A 13,439-nucleotide genomic window follows, 5' to 3' on the forward strand; every position below is an offset into this window, starting at 1 on the left:
GGAGGCGAGGTGGCGGGGGAGGGCCCTGCCGCGGGTGGAGGCGGCGGGCGGACCCTCCCTCCCTTGGAAAAGGAGTAGGAAACGCGCAGAGCAGAAAGGGTCGGCGCTGTAATTGAGCGTCAGGGATGAGTTATCGAATGTCGGGGGAAAAAATAAAACACTCTTTCCAACGGGCAAATGCTGAGGCCGCTCCAAAAACAAACAGGCACCTGGCAGAAGTGACGGTCAGGCTGAAGGATTCTGCCCTCATGTGCAAAGGACAGCTCCTGGCTGCGGTGTTCAGTTTGTCTCCCTTGTATTTCAGAGCCCCCTTAACATTTGTTCTTGGGGGTTTGTCCTGCAATGGAAGCAGCTGATCGTACTGCTGCACTTACTGCCAGCTTCCATCGCAGCACTCACCAATCACCGCCACTAATTGCATTAGAGCTACTGCTCGTGTTCTCATCGCATCCTCACGGCTATTGAGTTTTGCTTTCTGCTCATCCATTTCCACAGCCTCATCGTACGGGGTCTGAGATCCGAGCTTAGTTAATGCTGCAGCACCCCTGAGAAAGGTGTAAGTGCTCCATCTTCACCCTCCGCCTGCACCAGTTTAGGATTTTAATCACATTGTGAAAAACCATCAAGGCAGAAACAGATCGCCTTCCTTAGCACCGCAGCGTACGGCTCTGCCAAACCTACCTGGGACAGCTTGCCCTTCCTTACAGCCTGACCCAGCCTGAGAATAAGGGAAGCATGCAACCACTACAGAAACACAACAGTTCAGAGACAGAATGCCCACAGATACTCCCTAAGGCCTAGCACGGTATGGCGGATGTAGCATGCAGTACTGCTGATGGCCTCCCCGGGATTTAGCTGACTTTCTTTGTATTTCATTCCCTGTGAAAAGACGTGCTGCCTATTAGCCATTGCTCACACTGTCTGCTGAAAACTCTAAGAAAGCCTGATTTGTAAAATGTCAGATTCAGATGTCAGTTGTATCAGTTTGCAACCAGTTTGAATTGTTAGCTGCACTTCTGAGAAATATCTCAAAAGAATGCACAACTCCTAACGTGACCTTAAAAACACACAGAAATTGTAGCAAAGAATAACAGCATACAAACATGGCAAATTTAAAGGACCGTAAAGCACTGCTGTATGTGGAAGCAAGTAGACTCAAATTACACTTTATGATGACCGAAGAATGAAAGAGAAGCCAGTTTTCCTTTGACATTAATTTCCTTGTGACTTAATTCCCAGCCTGGTCTCCAGCTCCACTTGCTTGTGAAGACAGAGCTGTTTAACACTGTTGGTACAAGGTTATCAAGCTTATCTACATTAAAAGACCAAGATAAAAGGTAACGGTGTCTGTAGTTGTAAAGACAAGGGCAAGAAAGGGAGATGTGAAGAGAAACAACATTACATACTTCTTGCATAAGTCATTATTTTTATTGTGCAATAATGAGTACCTTGCAGTCAATAGGTGCATATGACTTTCATCACTACAACCATGCAGCATTCCCTACATCTTCAATTACTTGATTGTAACAATGTACCTACAGCTCCTTCCAGTGCAGGACATAAAAGAGAAATATTTCACTTCATTTTAGATGTTTCGGGCAAAATTTGCTTCAGCCTTCAACACGAATCATAGAAATGCATGTATTCCAATTAGAGAGTTCAGTTATGTGCAGAGTTTTGTATGTGTTTACACTTACAAAGTAGTTTTTCTGCTTTAAGGTACAATCGAATTAATAATTAGTAGCTATTAACAAGATCAACCAGCATCGTTCACATAATAATCAACAAAAAGTCATCCACATATGACACAAAATAAATGTACATAAAAAGCAACAAGCCAACTGTGAGTACACTGCTAAGCAAATGTAGGACTTTAAGAAATAAATTGGGGCAAGCAGGATAGTGAAACTAGGGTACTGATGTAATGAGAACAGAAATGTTGTGGGATGTGACACCACACTTTGTTAACAACAGTGATCAGTGAGACACTCATAGGAGGGAAATATTGTAAAGGATAGACAGAGAAGGCATCATCTGTAAAGAACCCGTGCTACAGACCAAAGACAGTTTATGGTCATGTCAACTATCAGTAAATAATACCAAATACTGAGGAACCGAAATTCATGTAAAAAACTAGAAGACAAGATTAAATAATAATAAGGGGCGCTTATTTGAACAGCCCCCAGATCTATTAAATGTCATATTAAGGAACAGTACTGAAAGTGTTGAGACACTACAAACAGCTGCTCTGCCACATACTTCTCCCCTTGACATCTGTTATTGATCATGGATGAACCAGAACGCCAGATGAGATGAGCCCATACACTGAGCCAGTTCATCGCTTACTCATCTCTGGATGGCTGAGTTTTTATGGAAAAACAAAAAACCAGAACCAAGCAACCAGCAGTGAAAGCAACTTGCATTCTCACTTGGAAAACATCCCGAAGAACTCCACTGTGGTCGGCAGCTGAAGGAGTGAATGAAACAAGTTCTACCACGAAGGTGAACACAACATTGTGTAGCTGATGCAGACAGATCCCTAAGATCAACATAGAAAATGGAAAAAGCGACCACGGGATCTAATCAGCCATTATTTTTAGAGTAACCTTTGCACCAGGCACGGTTCTGCACTCCCTCGGCAGGAACCCGGAGGGCGGCAGAATCCCGACGCCCTTCCCTCACAACCACAGAACGACCCGGTGCCCTCAGCGCGCAGGCGCACGAGACGATCCGCTCCCAACATGGCCGCCGCTCCGCGCCACGCCTTACAGAACGCATGCCTTTTCACTGGGCCTCCTCCACACTAACTGGCAGTTGAGACCCGCCCCCGTCCCGCCCGGCTCAAAAATGGCCGCCGCCCTCAGGCGCTGTTTGGAATAGTTACAGGAGTGGTTTGCTGTCTTGACGTTCAGGCTGCTCGCTGTGGGGCCATGGATGGTGTCCGGGCGGGGAGCGCCCTGCAGCCGGCCCTGCACCTGCCCTTCCTGCCGCGGCACTTCTATCGAGCGTGTAAGTGCGTGGCGGGAGCCCCTCACGGCCGGCCTGCTTCCCTCACTGAGGCGAGCGGGGGGTCCCGGCGCGGCCGTTGTGCTGTTCCCGCTCCGTGTTTCCAGTCTCTTTCGCCCCTGCAGAAAATAGGTGTGCTTAGCTTCTAAACCATGTAGCTTACCGTCGTCTTCTGTAGCGGCTGAGAGAACTCCTGTAAGAGGGATAACTGAAGTAGCAGGCAGGTTGTCACCTGGTAAAGTCTCTGATAGCTGGGTTTGGCTGACTTCTTCGTGTTTTGCTTTGTTTAGCGTCTTCCAATGAGCACAGGTTAAACTTCTGGAAGAGCAAGGAGCTGTGTTTGAATTACATCCAGGATGCACTACTACAGAAGCAGTGGAAGAGAGCTGCAGAGTTCCTGACCTCCTACATCGAGTCACTGGAGAAAGACTTCTCTACACAATACATGGGGCCGTCAGAGGTAAGCCTGTGTCCCTTAGTAGAACTCTGCAGTTGATAAGATACTTGCAAGAAGGGTCTGTAATACATCAGGGCTGTTATTTTCTTTAACTCTTTTTAAGTTTAATTTAAAAAAAAATGGTAAAACTTGAAAAGTTAGGAAACAATAATAAGTTAAGACTAGCTCATTTTAAAAATAAATAAGCAATAGAGGCATTGGAGCTTCTAAAAACAGCTAAAAAACCATTGGGTAGTGTATGGCAGGAAGAACACCAGACTTCATCGTTGACAGTGCTGAAGGCAGCATGCTGTCCATTAAGTGTCTGTCAGGCTGCCTTTGCACAAGTATGCTTTTGTGCTGAGAGGTTAACTAAACTAATCTTGCTGGAGCCTGGGTTTTGCGGAGATCTCCCTCTTGGGTGCTGTGAATCTGCAGCACTCTCTGATGTATTTTTTCTGACTGTGTTCCTGAAAAGTTCTCTAGGCTTGCAGACTGGTGTTTTTTTTTATTTGGTTGTTTTTGCTTTTTGTTTGTTTGCTTTTTTAAATTTATTTACAGAGGTCAATAGCATAATAGATGAAAGCTTGGCTTAGGGTAAGTTAGTTCCATCAGTAGCATATCTATGGAAATTATTCTTCATGTGGTCTTCTGAAATGGAAAAGCAGTGAATATGTTTGCAACTGGCATGCCATCAATCGGAATCTGAAAGTGAATGGCTCACTGAGGTCTGTGTTAGCTCTTCCAGTACTTTCAAAACTTCTAAACAGGTACTGAGATAGAAGCAGCAGGAAGGGAATCAGTGTTGCTAAATGAACTGGTTTGATTTGGTTCCCTTCTGCATGCAGGCTTGAAAACAGATTATGTTGATGGAAAAGCTACATCTGATTGGAGATGACCTTTATTGCTAAAACTAAAAAATTGTGTACATTGCATCACAGTGGGAACAAGTAAAAGGAAAGCAGAGATTTTTCCATAACTTTGCTGCATATTCTTTTTAGTAAGAAGAGAGGAAACACATGCAATTTTCATAAGCTTTGCTGATGTGCTGCATTTATAATGAGTAGTTGTGAAGCACCCATGAAATGTCAGCTTAAGAAAAGAAACAACAAAGCACTAGATTAATATGTGTGTAACTGTAACAGTGGACAACATGATACTCATTTTTTATTTGCAGTGCAAATGTACATTTTATTCATGTGTTATGGTAGCTATGAGTTTGATAAGACTGTGTATATGGTGACTGCCCCCATTTTTTGTACTAAGGTTTTTTGCATCTTTTTTTCCCCCATGTCAATAGATGATTTGGAGGATAGGAACAGAAATTCTGTGCAATCATTCCCGCAGCAACATAAGAGAGTTCAACTCTTTCATAGAACAGATGAAAACTTTAGGAGTAAAAAGGTATTTGAAGGTGGGTGTACTTAATGCTGTCTTGATGGTTTTTCCACACATTTATCTGAGCATCTACTTGGGTGTTATTGTTTCTGAAAGCTCTCTTGAAATGTTACTGACAATAGTGTCAAAAAAGATAGTACTACTGAGTTACCAGTTGTGTGATATTTCAAGGGCTGTTCCATAACTGACCACATCTCATTTGGTCGATACATTTTTGTCTGCTTTCAGTAATGCTTAGATTCTTCAATTACTCTCAAAACTGTTAGATTTATTTTCATACATGCCCTATTAACATCTAATTACATGTTAACACCTGCAGTCTTGTTTCCAGTCCTTAATTTGATCCCTGTGCTCCTGATCAAACAGTTGTAGTTAAACTTTGCTTGCTTTTCAAGTAGTTAATTTGTATATAAAATAGTAAAGCTTATTCTGTGGATGCCTGTGTCACTCAGAACCCAATTCTTTTCCTGTGATGACTTACTCAAACTTGTTTTGGCTTCCTTGACTGTTTCTGCTTCCTATCTTCCAATCTATTGTATTTGTTCAAGGTCTCCAACACTAGTTCTATACAAGAGTTTACTAACTGAAAGCTTAGACTCTCATACAATGCCTAATCGATATGATCGTGTGGCAGGGCATTCCTTTCTCAGATGTTTGGCAGTTGCATAGCAAATAGAAACTGAGTGTAACTCTACTGGATTTCTTCAGGTCATTTCTAGCTCTTCTAAAATAGATTCAGCACTTACTAATGGCAAGCAAAGTTTTGAGCCATGTGCTTTCAACTGCCTTGATAATAAATACAGCTGAATGTTTACTACCTGACTTTCACCCATGCAGATTTCAAGAACACTTTAATAATCTTTCTCTGTCATCTTCAGACAGGAAAAAATTACTTAGGTTCTTGGTGCACACCTCTGTCTCCTATTTACACTTGCCTTCTCCCGTGCTTGCTTTTTTTCCACCAAAGTTCCCTATGAATATGTTTGAATAAAACAATGTGCAAAAACTGCTTCTAATAAAAATATTTTGCTATGTTTGCATTTTTTATTTTGATGTCATTAATGAGTGTCTCCTCCCTTTCACTCCCATGCAGATGTTTGCTATATTATTGAGATTCTTTCTATTTATGACGTGAAACACTGTGGTATGGATTGCTTGAATTGCAGGTTTGTTTAGAGCATGCCTTTCATCTCCTTTGTAATGGACTGGTAGATGAAGCCTACCAAAACTTGTCCCTGGCAGAGAGTTGGAGGTTTGGAGAGCAAACAGTTGTTCAGGATAAAGAAATGAAGCTGATTCAGGCTTACAGGGGACTGCTGGACTACTATAGCTGGTCCAATCAGAAGAACATACTGTTAAAGTATGGTAAGTCCAAATACTGCTTTTGTATTGAGCTGTAAACTTATTCTTGAGACATCACTGTTTGCTACAATCATATTTCCATGTAGGCTTCTCTTCTGTCTGCATTTACATATGAAGGCACCAAAAGGAAGTACTAGCCTTCAAAAGCTGAGGGTATTGATGGTATACAGATAATCCTGCAACAATGCTGGTGCCAAAATAGAATACTAACATGCACTTTTCTAGTGTCCCGAAATACTGTTCTGAAACAAAGCAGTGTTTTCACCCTGAATCATAATATATCCAGCCAGCATCACCTAAAACAATCACCAAAGAAATGTATTCATCTTTAGCAGTGACTTCTTTGTACTGCTGCTAGAATTTTGAGAGCTAACGAAAGCCACCCAAGCTTGAGTTTTTCCTGTTCTTTTTTGAAAGGTGAAGGTACAGAGGTTGCCACTTGGATGTGGCATCTAATTCAGCATACACCTGCTGGCTGTGTGGCTGAATCTCTACTTGTTTATTTGACAAGATAAACAGACTTTATAGTGGTATCCTCTTGAAACACTGCCCGTCATGAGTTTGGTTGTAATTTGGGATACAGAGCAATGAAAATCTCTTGTTCCAATACTGGTGGATCCGAGGCCTTTTTTCTTAAAGCTTTGACTGGAGCCCTTGCTTTGCAAAATGTGATCACCTTGTAGATACACCACTTCTAAGGTATTTCTTAATTAATAAAGCTAACTCTGGCATTCTTTCACGTTTTCATAGGGAAGGAGGGATTTGAAGACTTGTCTGTTGAACAGGAAATGCATGGTTGCTTTCGGAAGGCAGCAGTGAACTTAAAGGAGATCATTAAAATACCTGGAGTCTGGGATCTCTTTGTGAAATCCTATGTGGATGTAAGAGTGTATTTTATAGATCTCTTCCCTTTGCGTTTGTCTGTCTAATTCTCATTTAGATGCAAGTCTGCAGTTCAGCTGTGTGTGTGGATGACAAGCAGTTTAAAAACAACATATGTAATGATATCCCACTGGCTTTGATTTAGGCATGTTTGTAGGACCGTGGGGCCTGCATAGTGTACAAAAAGGGCTTTATCTGTGAGCTGCCAAGAAAAAGAGACAACCAACTTGCACATTCTGTTTTCCTGGTGCTAGCAGAGAAATTGGAGCACAGCTGCTTTGTTTAAATTCCTGAAAGCAAGTTCTCTTTTTGGCAGGGCAATGTTTTCCTGGTGGTACTAAATCTTGGACACCAAACATGCAGACCTTCTGTTTTTTTAGTATCTGCTTATAAATTTTAACTAAGAAATAAAGTTCATCTTAAGATTTACTCTTTCTAAGTGCAGATATGCTCTGACTTCTCTTTGAATGTTTCTTACGGAATTTTACTAGATGCTGACAGCTGCCAGGTTCTCTGAGTTCTCTTCAAAGACGTGGCAGTCTGCCTCAATTTCTTTTTCCAGTGAGGAATGATGATAATTCTTTAACAATCAAGGAAGTGCTGATGTGATTTTCTTTTGTAGCTGCTTCTGTGTGTAAATTTTTGGCTACCTTTGTTAAGAATAACCAGTAAAATTAAAATGCTCTAGTGTAACTCACATCCAGTTTGCTATGTTGCTAGATACAAACGGTGCTGTTGGATAGTTCTGTAGCAGCCTAGAATGAACTGTAAGAGTTTAATTGCTGACATGAAGTAAACTAATGACAGGCTTAACTTCTTAGCTGTTGGAATTCTATGGAGACCACCAAGAAGCTCGTGAAGTATTAACGGATTATGCCTACAACTCAAAGTTTCCTGCAAATCCCAATGCTCATGTTTACTTGTATCAGTTCCTAAAGAGACACGGTGCACCGAAGAAATCACTCATATCTGCACTCAAGGTATATATAACATATTAAATGTGATCTGTGGTTGTTCATTTTGCATAGTGGTCTGATGGTTCAGTTGTCTCCTGTTGTAGTATTTACCTTATTGTATTTTTTGTGGGAAGCAAAGGGTTGGGAAGGGTGTTCAAATGGGTGGAGCAAATAGTATCCCCTGCTGTCTTTGTTCTGTGTGTGTAACTGATGCACCATAAGGTCAGTAAACAAGCTCAGATCAATTTTTTCCATAGCTCAGGAAGTACATGTAGATAAACATGCATTGATTTCCATTGTAGTTTAATCTTTACAGTACTGAATTAATGATTAGGTGCTTGCTTTTCCCACATTCCAATCCTGTTTCGCAGTTAGGTTCATTGTTCTCAGTAAGCGGTTAACTTAAGGTCCAGTAGAAGTTTACTTCTGCTGGCTGTTAAAGCCCTGCTGCATCATTGCCCTTCGTATAGCTGCTTTTAGGTTCCCCCTTTTGTTGCCCTTGCACACTGATAACTCTTCCAGCAATGTTTTTGAATCCGTTTTGCCACTTGATGGCACTAAAATGCTTTTGTTTGGGTAAATGGTTTTAAAACAGCTTCATTAAGTTTAGACTTGGATTGCAGCCTGTATGTATAGTTTCATCTTCAAAGTATTTTTTTTAGCATTAATTTTATAGACTTAATTTTATCTTATAAGATAGTGGCAAATCTGAGAACTGGTCTGATACATCCTGCAAATGCAGCAGATGGGAGCTAGAACTGGTCTAGGAGTGACATAACATTGCTTTCTAATAAGAAGACACTGGATATGGGCTGCTTCTGGAAATGTTGCACGTTGCAGGGTTTTTCAGTAGTCATGAGGGCATTTCATCTGTTGTGTCACTGGGCAGTGTTATGGATGTGCAAAATAGCTCCTTGATAGTCATTCTCTGTGTCAAGACCACTGGGTACCTGATTGCACAGGTTTCCTAAGACACCAAAGAACTCTGAAGACGTTGCTGCTTTGGATTCATTAGAAGCCTTCAGAAGCTTTCATGTTATTTCAATGTATGTTTTGGGTGTTGTTTTTTTTTGCAGATCTTGCATGATATTGTTCCCTCTCATGAACTAATGATAGATTTTAACACTATGCTTCAAAAATCAAGTAAGTCTTTAAATATCTTTGCTCTTTTCCTTTCTGTTAATCTAGAATATTATGAAATTGTTCTACAGCCTTCTTTGTACTGACTGAAGTAGTTGTGCTTATTAAAAGAAAAATCCCAGCCTGACTTTCTGATCACAGGAACCTTCAATGCAGATAAATAAGTAGGGGTATATACAGGCTTGTGGAAACAAATACGTGTCGAAGTTCGAGGGCTGACCAAGCTGTAGGTTGTAATGCACGTGCACAAAAAATAATCTGTTTGGAGGTACACTAGTCTGAATGCTGGTTTCACTGTTTCCAAGGTACACTGTTCTAAATGCTAAACTCAGTATTTCCATTATGGGGCCTTTTCTTCTGGAGGAGATGAGATGGATTTATGCCTTGGTTTGTTATTTATCAAAAACAGCATTTTCAAGTAAGTTTTATCTTCAAGCTAGTGGGAAAGTCTCCTCATTTGGAGACTGCTTTTCCATGCTGAACAATTGCTTTTCAAAATGGGCATCTTCTTGCAACCTGGTATGTTCCAGCAAGTCAGCAGATGGGTAGAATGTCTTGGAATCAAAATTATTCTCTTCTGTTTTTCCTCTTTGTGAAAAATCAAAATCCCTTTTGGCTGAAACCTCCCTTTTTCTGTTCACACGTGACACATTCGTTAAATTCTTGTAGCTCTTGAGGTCAGTCTGATTTTTGAAGTAGTAATTTATACTGGTAAAGATTTCCAGCTTTTATCTGCCGTGGTAGGTCATTTTTAAGAACATCTTTGGTATATTAGCTGCTGTTGTGAAATGCCTGTTTTATTCATATCAGTCCAATTTCTTTGTTTTGATATCTCAGGACTTGAAGTGTTCCAGGGCGCTGTGTTCTCTTCCCATAGGAAGAACATGTTGAACAACAGCACCAGCTGGAAGCACTGATTACAACAGCAGCAACTGTTGTAAGCAAGGCAGTGTGGGATAAGTGAGTGGTCGTGTGTACCTCTTTGAGTCAGCAGTGTTTGAGGGTCTTTGCTGTGAGTTGTGCTCTAGACCCATGAACACTTAACTTTCTCTCTTGGAAGAGGCAGAAAGCAGTGTGGGGAGCCCTCAGTAATAGGGAAAGCAGCAGCATATGTGGGAAGGCAGTTTGGAGAATATTGTTGCTTACTATTGAGTTCAGATTAATCCAGCTAATTCATTAATCAGCCTCATCTCTTTCCAGAGAAACGAAAAAGACGCCGACTGGGGCTAGAAGTTATTTTTGCAGTCTTGGATTATGCTGGCTGGAAGAAAAATGTCAAAGCATGGAGTTGTTTGGCCAGACAGGTGAAACAAATTGTAATGTAAGTGTAACTGATGTAAGGTGCTAAAAAAGAATATGTATGTCAAATCTCCACGTGTGGACAATTGACAAAGTGACTCTTCTGTAGCCTTTGTCTTTCATGCTGGTGAGTGGAAGAGTGGGCTGGCCTGTACTGAGTTCTGTGGCTGTGCTTGGCTGCAGTGTGCTTTCAGAGGCAGGAAAGAAGAAATTATTACTGAGAGAAATTCTTAAATTTCCAGTATTATCATTAGCTGAATTACCAGGTTCTGTGTTTATGCAGAAAATGCTGTTCAAATGTTTGGATAACATTTACTGCCTGTCACTCTTCTTCCAAGAGAAGAAAACTGTTCGGTCTTCTGCTATTAAATGTATGATAGTTGTAGCAGGTTTGGGCATCAGTGGGCTGCAACAGAGTCGTGGTGTGTTCTATTTTATTGGTAACTTCGGTAGCTGTTACAGAATACAATGTATTCTTAAAAGCCAGGTCAGAGTGCCTGGAGATTGATATATATTTGCTTATGTGTTCAGAGGAGGACTCTGTTTTCAGGAGCTCCATCTCCAGGCAGTCCATGCCCAGAAAGTCTCTAATGTCTATTTTTTTTAAAAAAGAGGTTTTAATTTTTCTTTTAAGCCTTGTACATTTATAGTTAATCAATTTAGTACTGTTTGACCCATTTTGCTGTTTTATTGCTGCCTCTACCTATGCAGAAGGCCCAGAAGTTAATGTTTTAAGACTGGGAGTGTTGTTGCATACAGTTAGAAAAAATGGTACAATACTTAAACTTTGCCTGCAGTTTTGTTTTTGAGGACACAACTTCAGAGTACGTTGAAATATACAGGGCGTCTTAATCATTTCATAGGAACATCACTTCCCTGTTGTATAGATTGTTTTCATTTCTGAAACACTGTAAGGCCTTCGCTGCCTAAGTTAATGGAATAAGGTAAGTATTTGAAATATGGTAGCGTTTGATTATGCATAGATTAACCCAAAGTTTTTTCAAAAGAATACTGCTGCTTAAATACCTCAGTCTGCAGTGTAGTGTCAAAGTCTGCTAGCGTACCAAGCTGATTATAAAACTCAGTGCCTCCTCTTCACTATTTCATCTCTATTTTTCTCGCTTTACCTTTTTGCAGTTCTGAGAAGCATCTCGACTGGATTAAGCAGGAGTGGAACTCCAGAAAGGACTGGTGGCCAGCCTTCCATTTTAGCCGCTACTTAGCCAAGAGGGATTGGCAGGAAAATGAAAGCCTTTCATATGAAAAAGCTCTGCTGGCTGGAGTTCTACTAGGAAAGGGTAATACTAAATGTTCTCACTAAATACACTAGAAATAACATCTAGTTCTAGCCCTAATGAGATAAGATGCAGCTGGTCTATTCCCTGTAAGAAATTCTGTTTCTTTCTTCTAGGAAAGATTGTGGTCTTTGAAATTAAATGGGAGAAAAATATTTAAAATGATTTGATATTCCTCACTAAGAGACATACTTTGCATAATATGCCTTATCCTGGGTTTGAGTTCAATTTTACTTGGCCTTGTTGAGCAGTCACAATACTACGGGCTCTGTTTATAACCTCGAAACCACAATTTCAAAAATACACAGCAGGCTCCTGAGTGAATGTTGTGAGGAGTACGGACAGTTTGCTCACTGAGCTCCAGTCTAAGCAGTGTCTTAGCAAATACTGAGGATTAGGTGATCCTTAAGGACCTTGTGAGTGATATAGCATAGAAGAGAGGAGGAAGGAGGTCTTGAGTGAAAATAGGCACTGTTCAATAAAAAAAGTGAAGGTCAGGACTTCTTTGGTAGTATTCATTGAAATGTTGCTGAAACCAAGTAGAATATCTAACCAGGAAGTGGTGACAAAGTTAAGGATGAGAATATGGTGTGGAGAGCACAACTTATCTATTAAGTTTGGGCCTTTAGTTAATTAGAAGATTTATCTTTCAGTTCTTCTATAAGTTACCTTCCAGACTCTGTAGAAGTTTCTTGAGTTGAAAGCCTATTTAGCTCTCAGTAATTTGGTGCTGCAATTGTGTTGGTAATGTGCATGTCTTGGTTTGTTTTGTTACCTTTTGTGAGAGAGAACTTGCATGTTACTTAAAAAGTAGAAGTGTTTTGTTTGCTTGTATCGTGGTAAAGCTGACGTTGCTTTTTCTTCTCTTGCTTAGATTGCAAGTACTTTAAATATGTGTCACACCAAGGCTGCAAAGCTCAGGTGAAAAAGTTTCGGACACTCAAGAAATTTGTGAATAAGCACAGCACTGCCTACCTGAGCATATCTGGTCTTTGAGATTCCTCTGTACAACTGTGATTAAAAGGTGTCCTACAGGGTCTTGCTGCATTCTTTTCCCCTCGTGAGACTGGCTTCTGTATTGGCATTGGTCTAAAATCTGCTCTAAAGAGAAACTGTCAACTCTAGTAGATTTTTTTAATGTTTCTGTTAAAAGCACTTGGTTTGTATTTATTTTATAATAAAATTATGTAAATCAACAGATGATGCTGAAGTATTTCTTTAAATTAGTTTTAGTTTTCTCTGAAATTCAAACATCAGTAATTTCAAGTGTACCTTGAGAACTACTCGGTAATTATGGTATAGAATTTCTCTGTTGATGATACTGTAGGGTGGACCTTATGTTCAGTTGTATGGATGTTGATTTAAAAGGTTGCTGGAATGTGGCTCAGAATCCACTCAGGGCTGGTTGCAGTAATCATAAATGGGATGTCTTAACCTAGAAACTGTGTGATGCAGTATGAAAGCAAGTTTCTCACTATAAATGTTGCATAACTTGCTGTTTATGACTGATTTCCTGAAATACATGGAAATTCTTTGTATCGTATATTGATTCATAGGCCATGAAGGTATACAGCAACCTGCTCACATAGCTGAGGCATTTCAACATACCCCGAGTCAGTTTCCATGCGTTGTATTCATGGCTTGTGTCCAGTTCAGGGAATGACT

At 40.5% G+C, this 13,439-nt stretch overlaps 1 protein-coding gene across 2 annotated transcripts; it reads left to right on the forward strand.

Annotated features, from left to right (window-relative positions):
- Positions 1-2,823: 2,823 nt before the first annotated feature.
- Positions 2,824-12,972, forward strand: TAF1A (TATA-box binding protein associated factor, RNA polymerase I subunit A). 2 transcript variants are annotated; one of them, XM_046938768.1, is made up of 10 exons: positions 2,824-3,138; positions 3,297-3,466; positions 4,743-4,856; positions 6,007-6,205; positions 6,953-7,083; positions 7,906-8,064; positions 9,117-9,183; positions 10,381-10,501; positions 11,617-11,777; positions 12,649-12,972. In XM_046938768.1, the coding sequence occupies exons 1-10, from the start codon at positions 2,931-2,933 to the stop codon at positions 12,768-12,770; spliced, it is 1,452 nt and encodes a 483-aa protein (XP_046794724.1). In that variant the 5' UTR covers positions 2,824-2,930; the 3' UTR covers positions 12,771-12,972. The 2 variants fall into 2 exon arrangements, with proteins under 2 accessions (XP_046794724.1, NP_001264490.2); NM_001277561.2 differs by having other exon boundaries at positions 2,824-3,009.
- The last annotated feature ends 467 nt before the right edge of the window (positions 12,973-13,439 follow it).

Source organism: Gallus gallus, chromosome 3 (assembly GCF_016699485.2).
Source record: "Gallus gallus isolate bGalGal1 chromosome 3, bGalGal1.mat.broiler.GRCg7b, whole genome shotgun sequence".
NCBI classification, from domain to species: domain Eukaryota; kingdom Metazoa; phylum Chordata; class Aves; order Galliformes; family Phasianidae; genus Gallus; species Gallus gallus.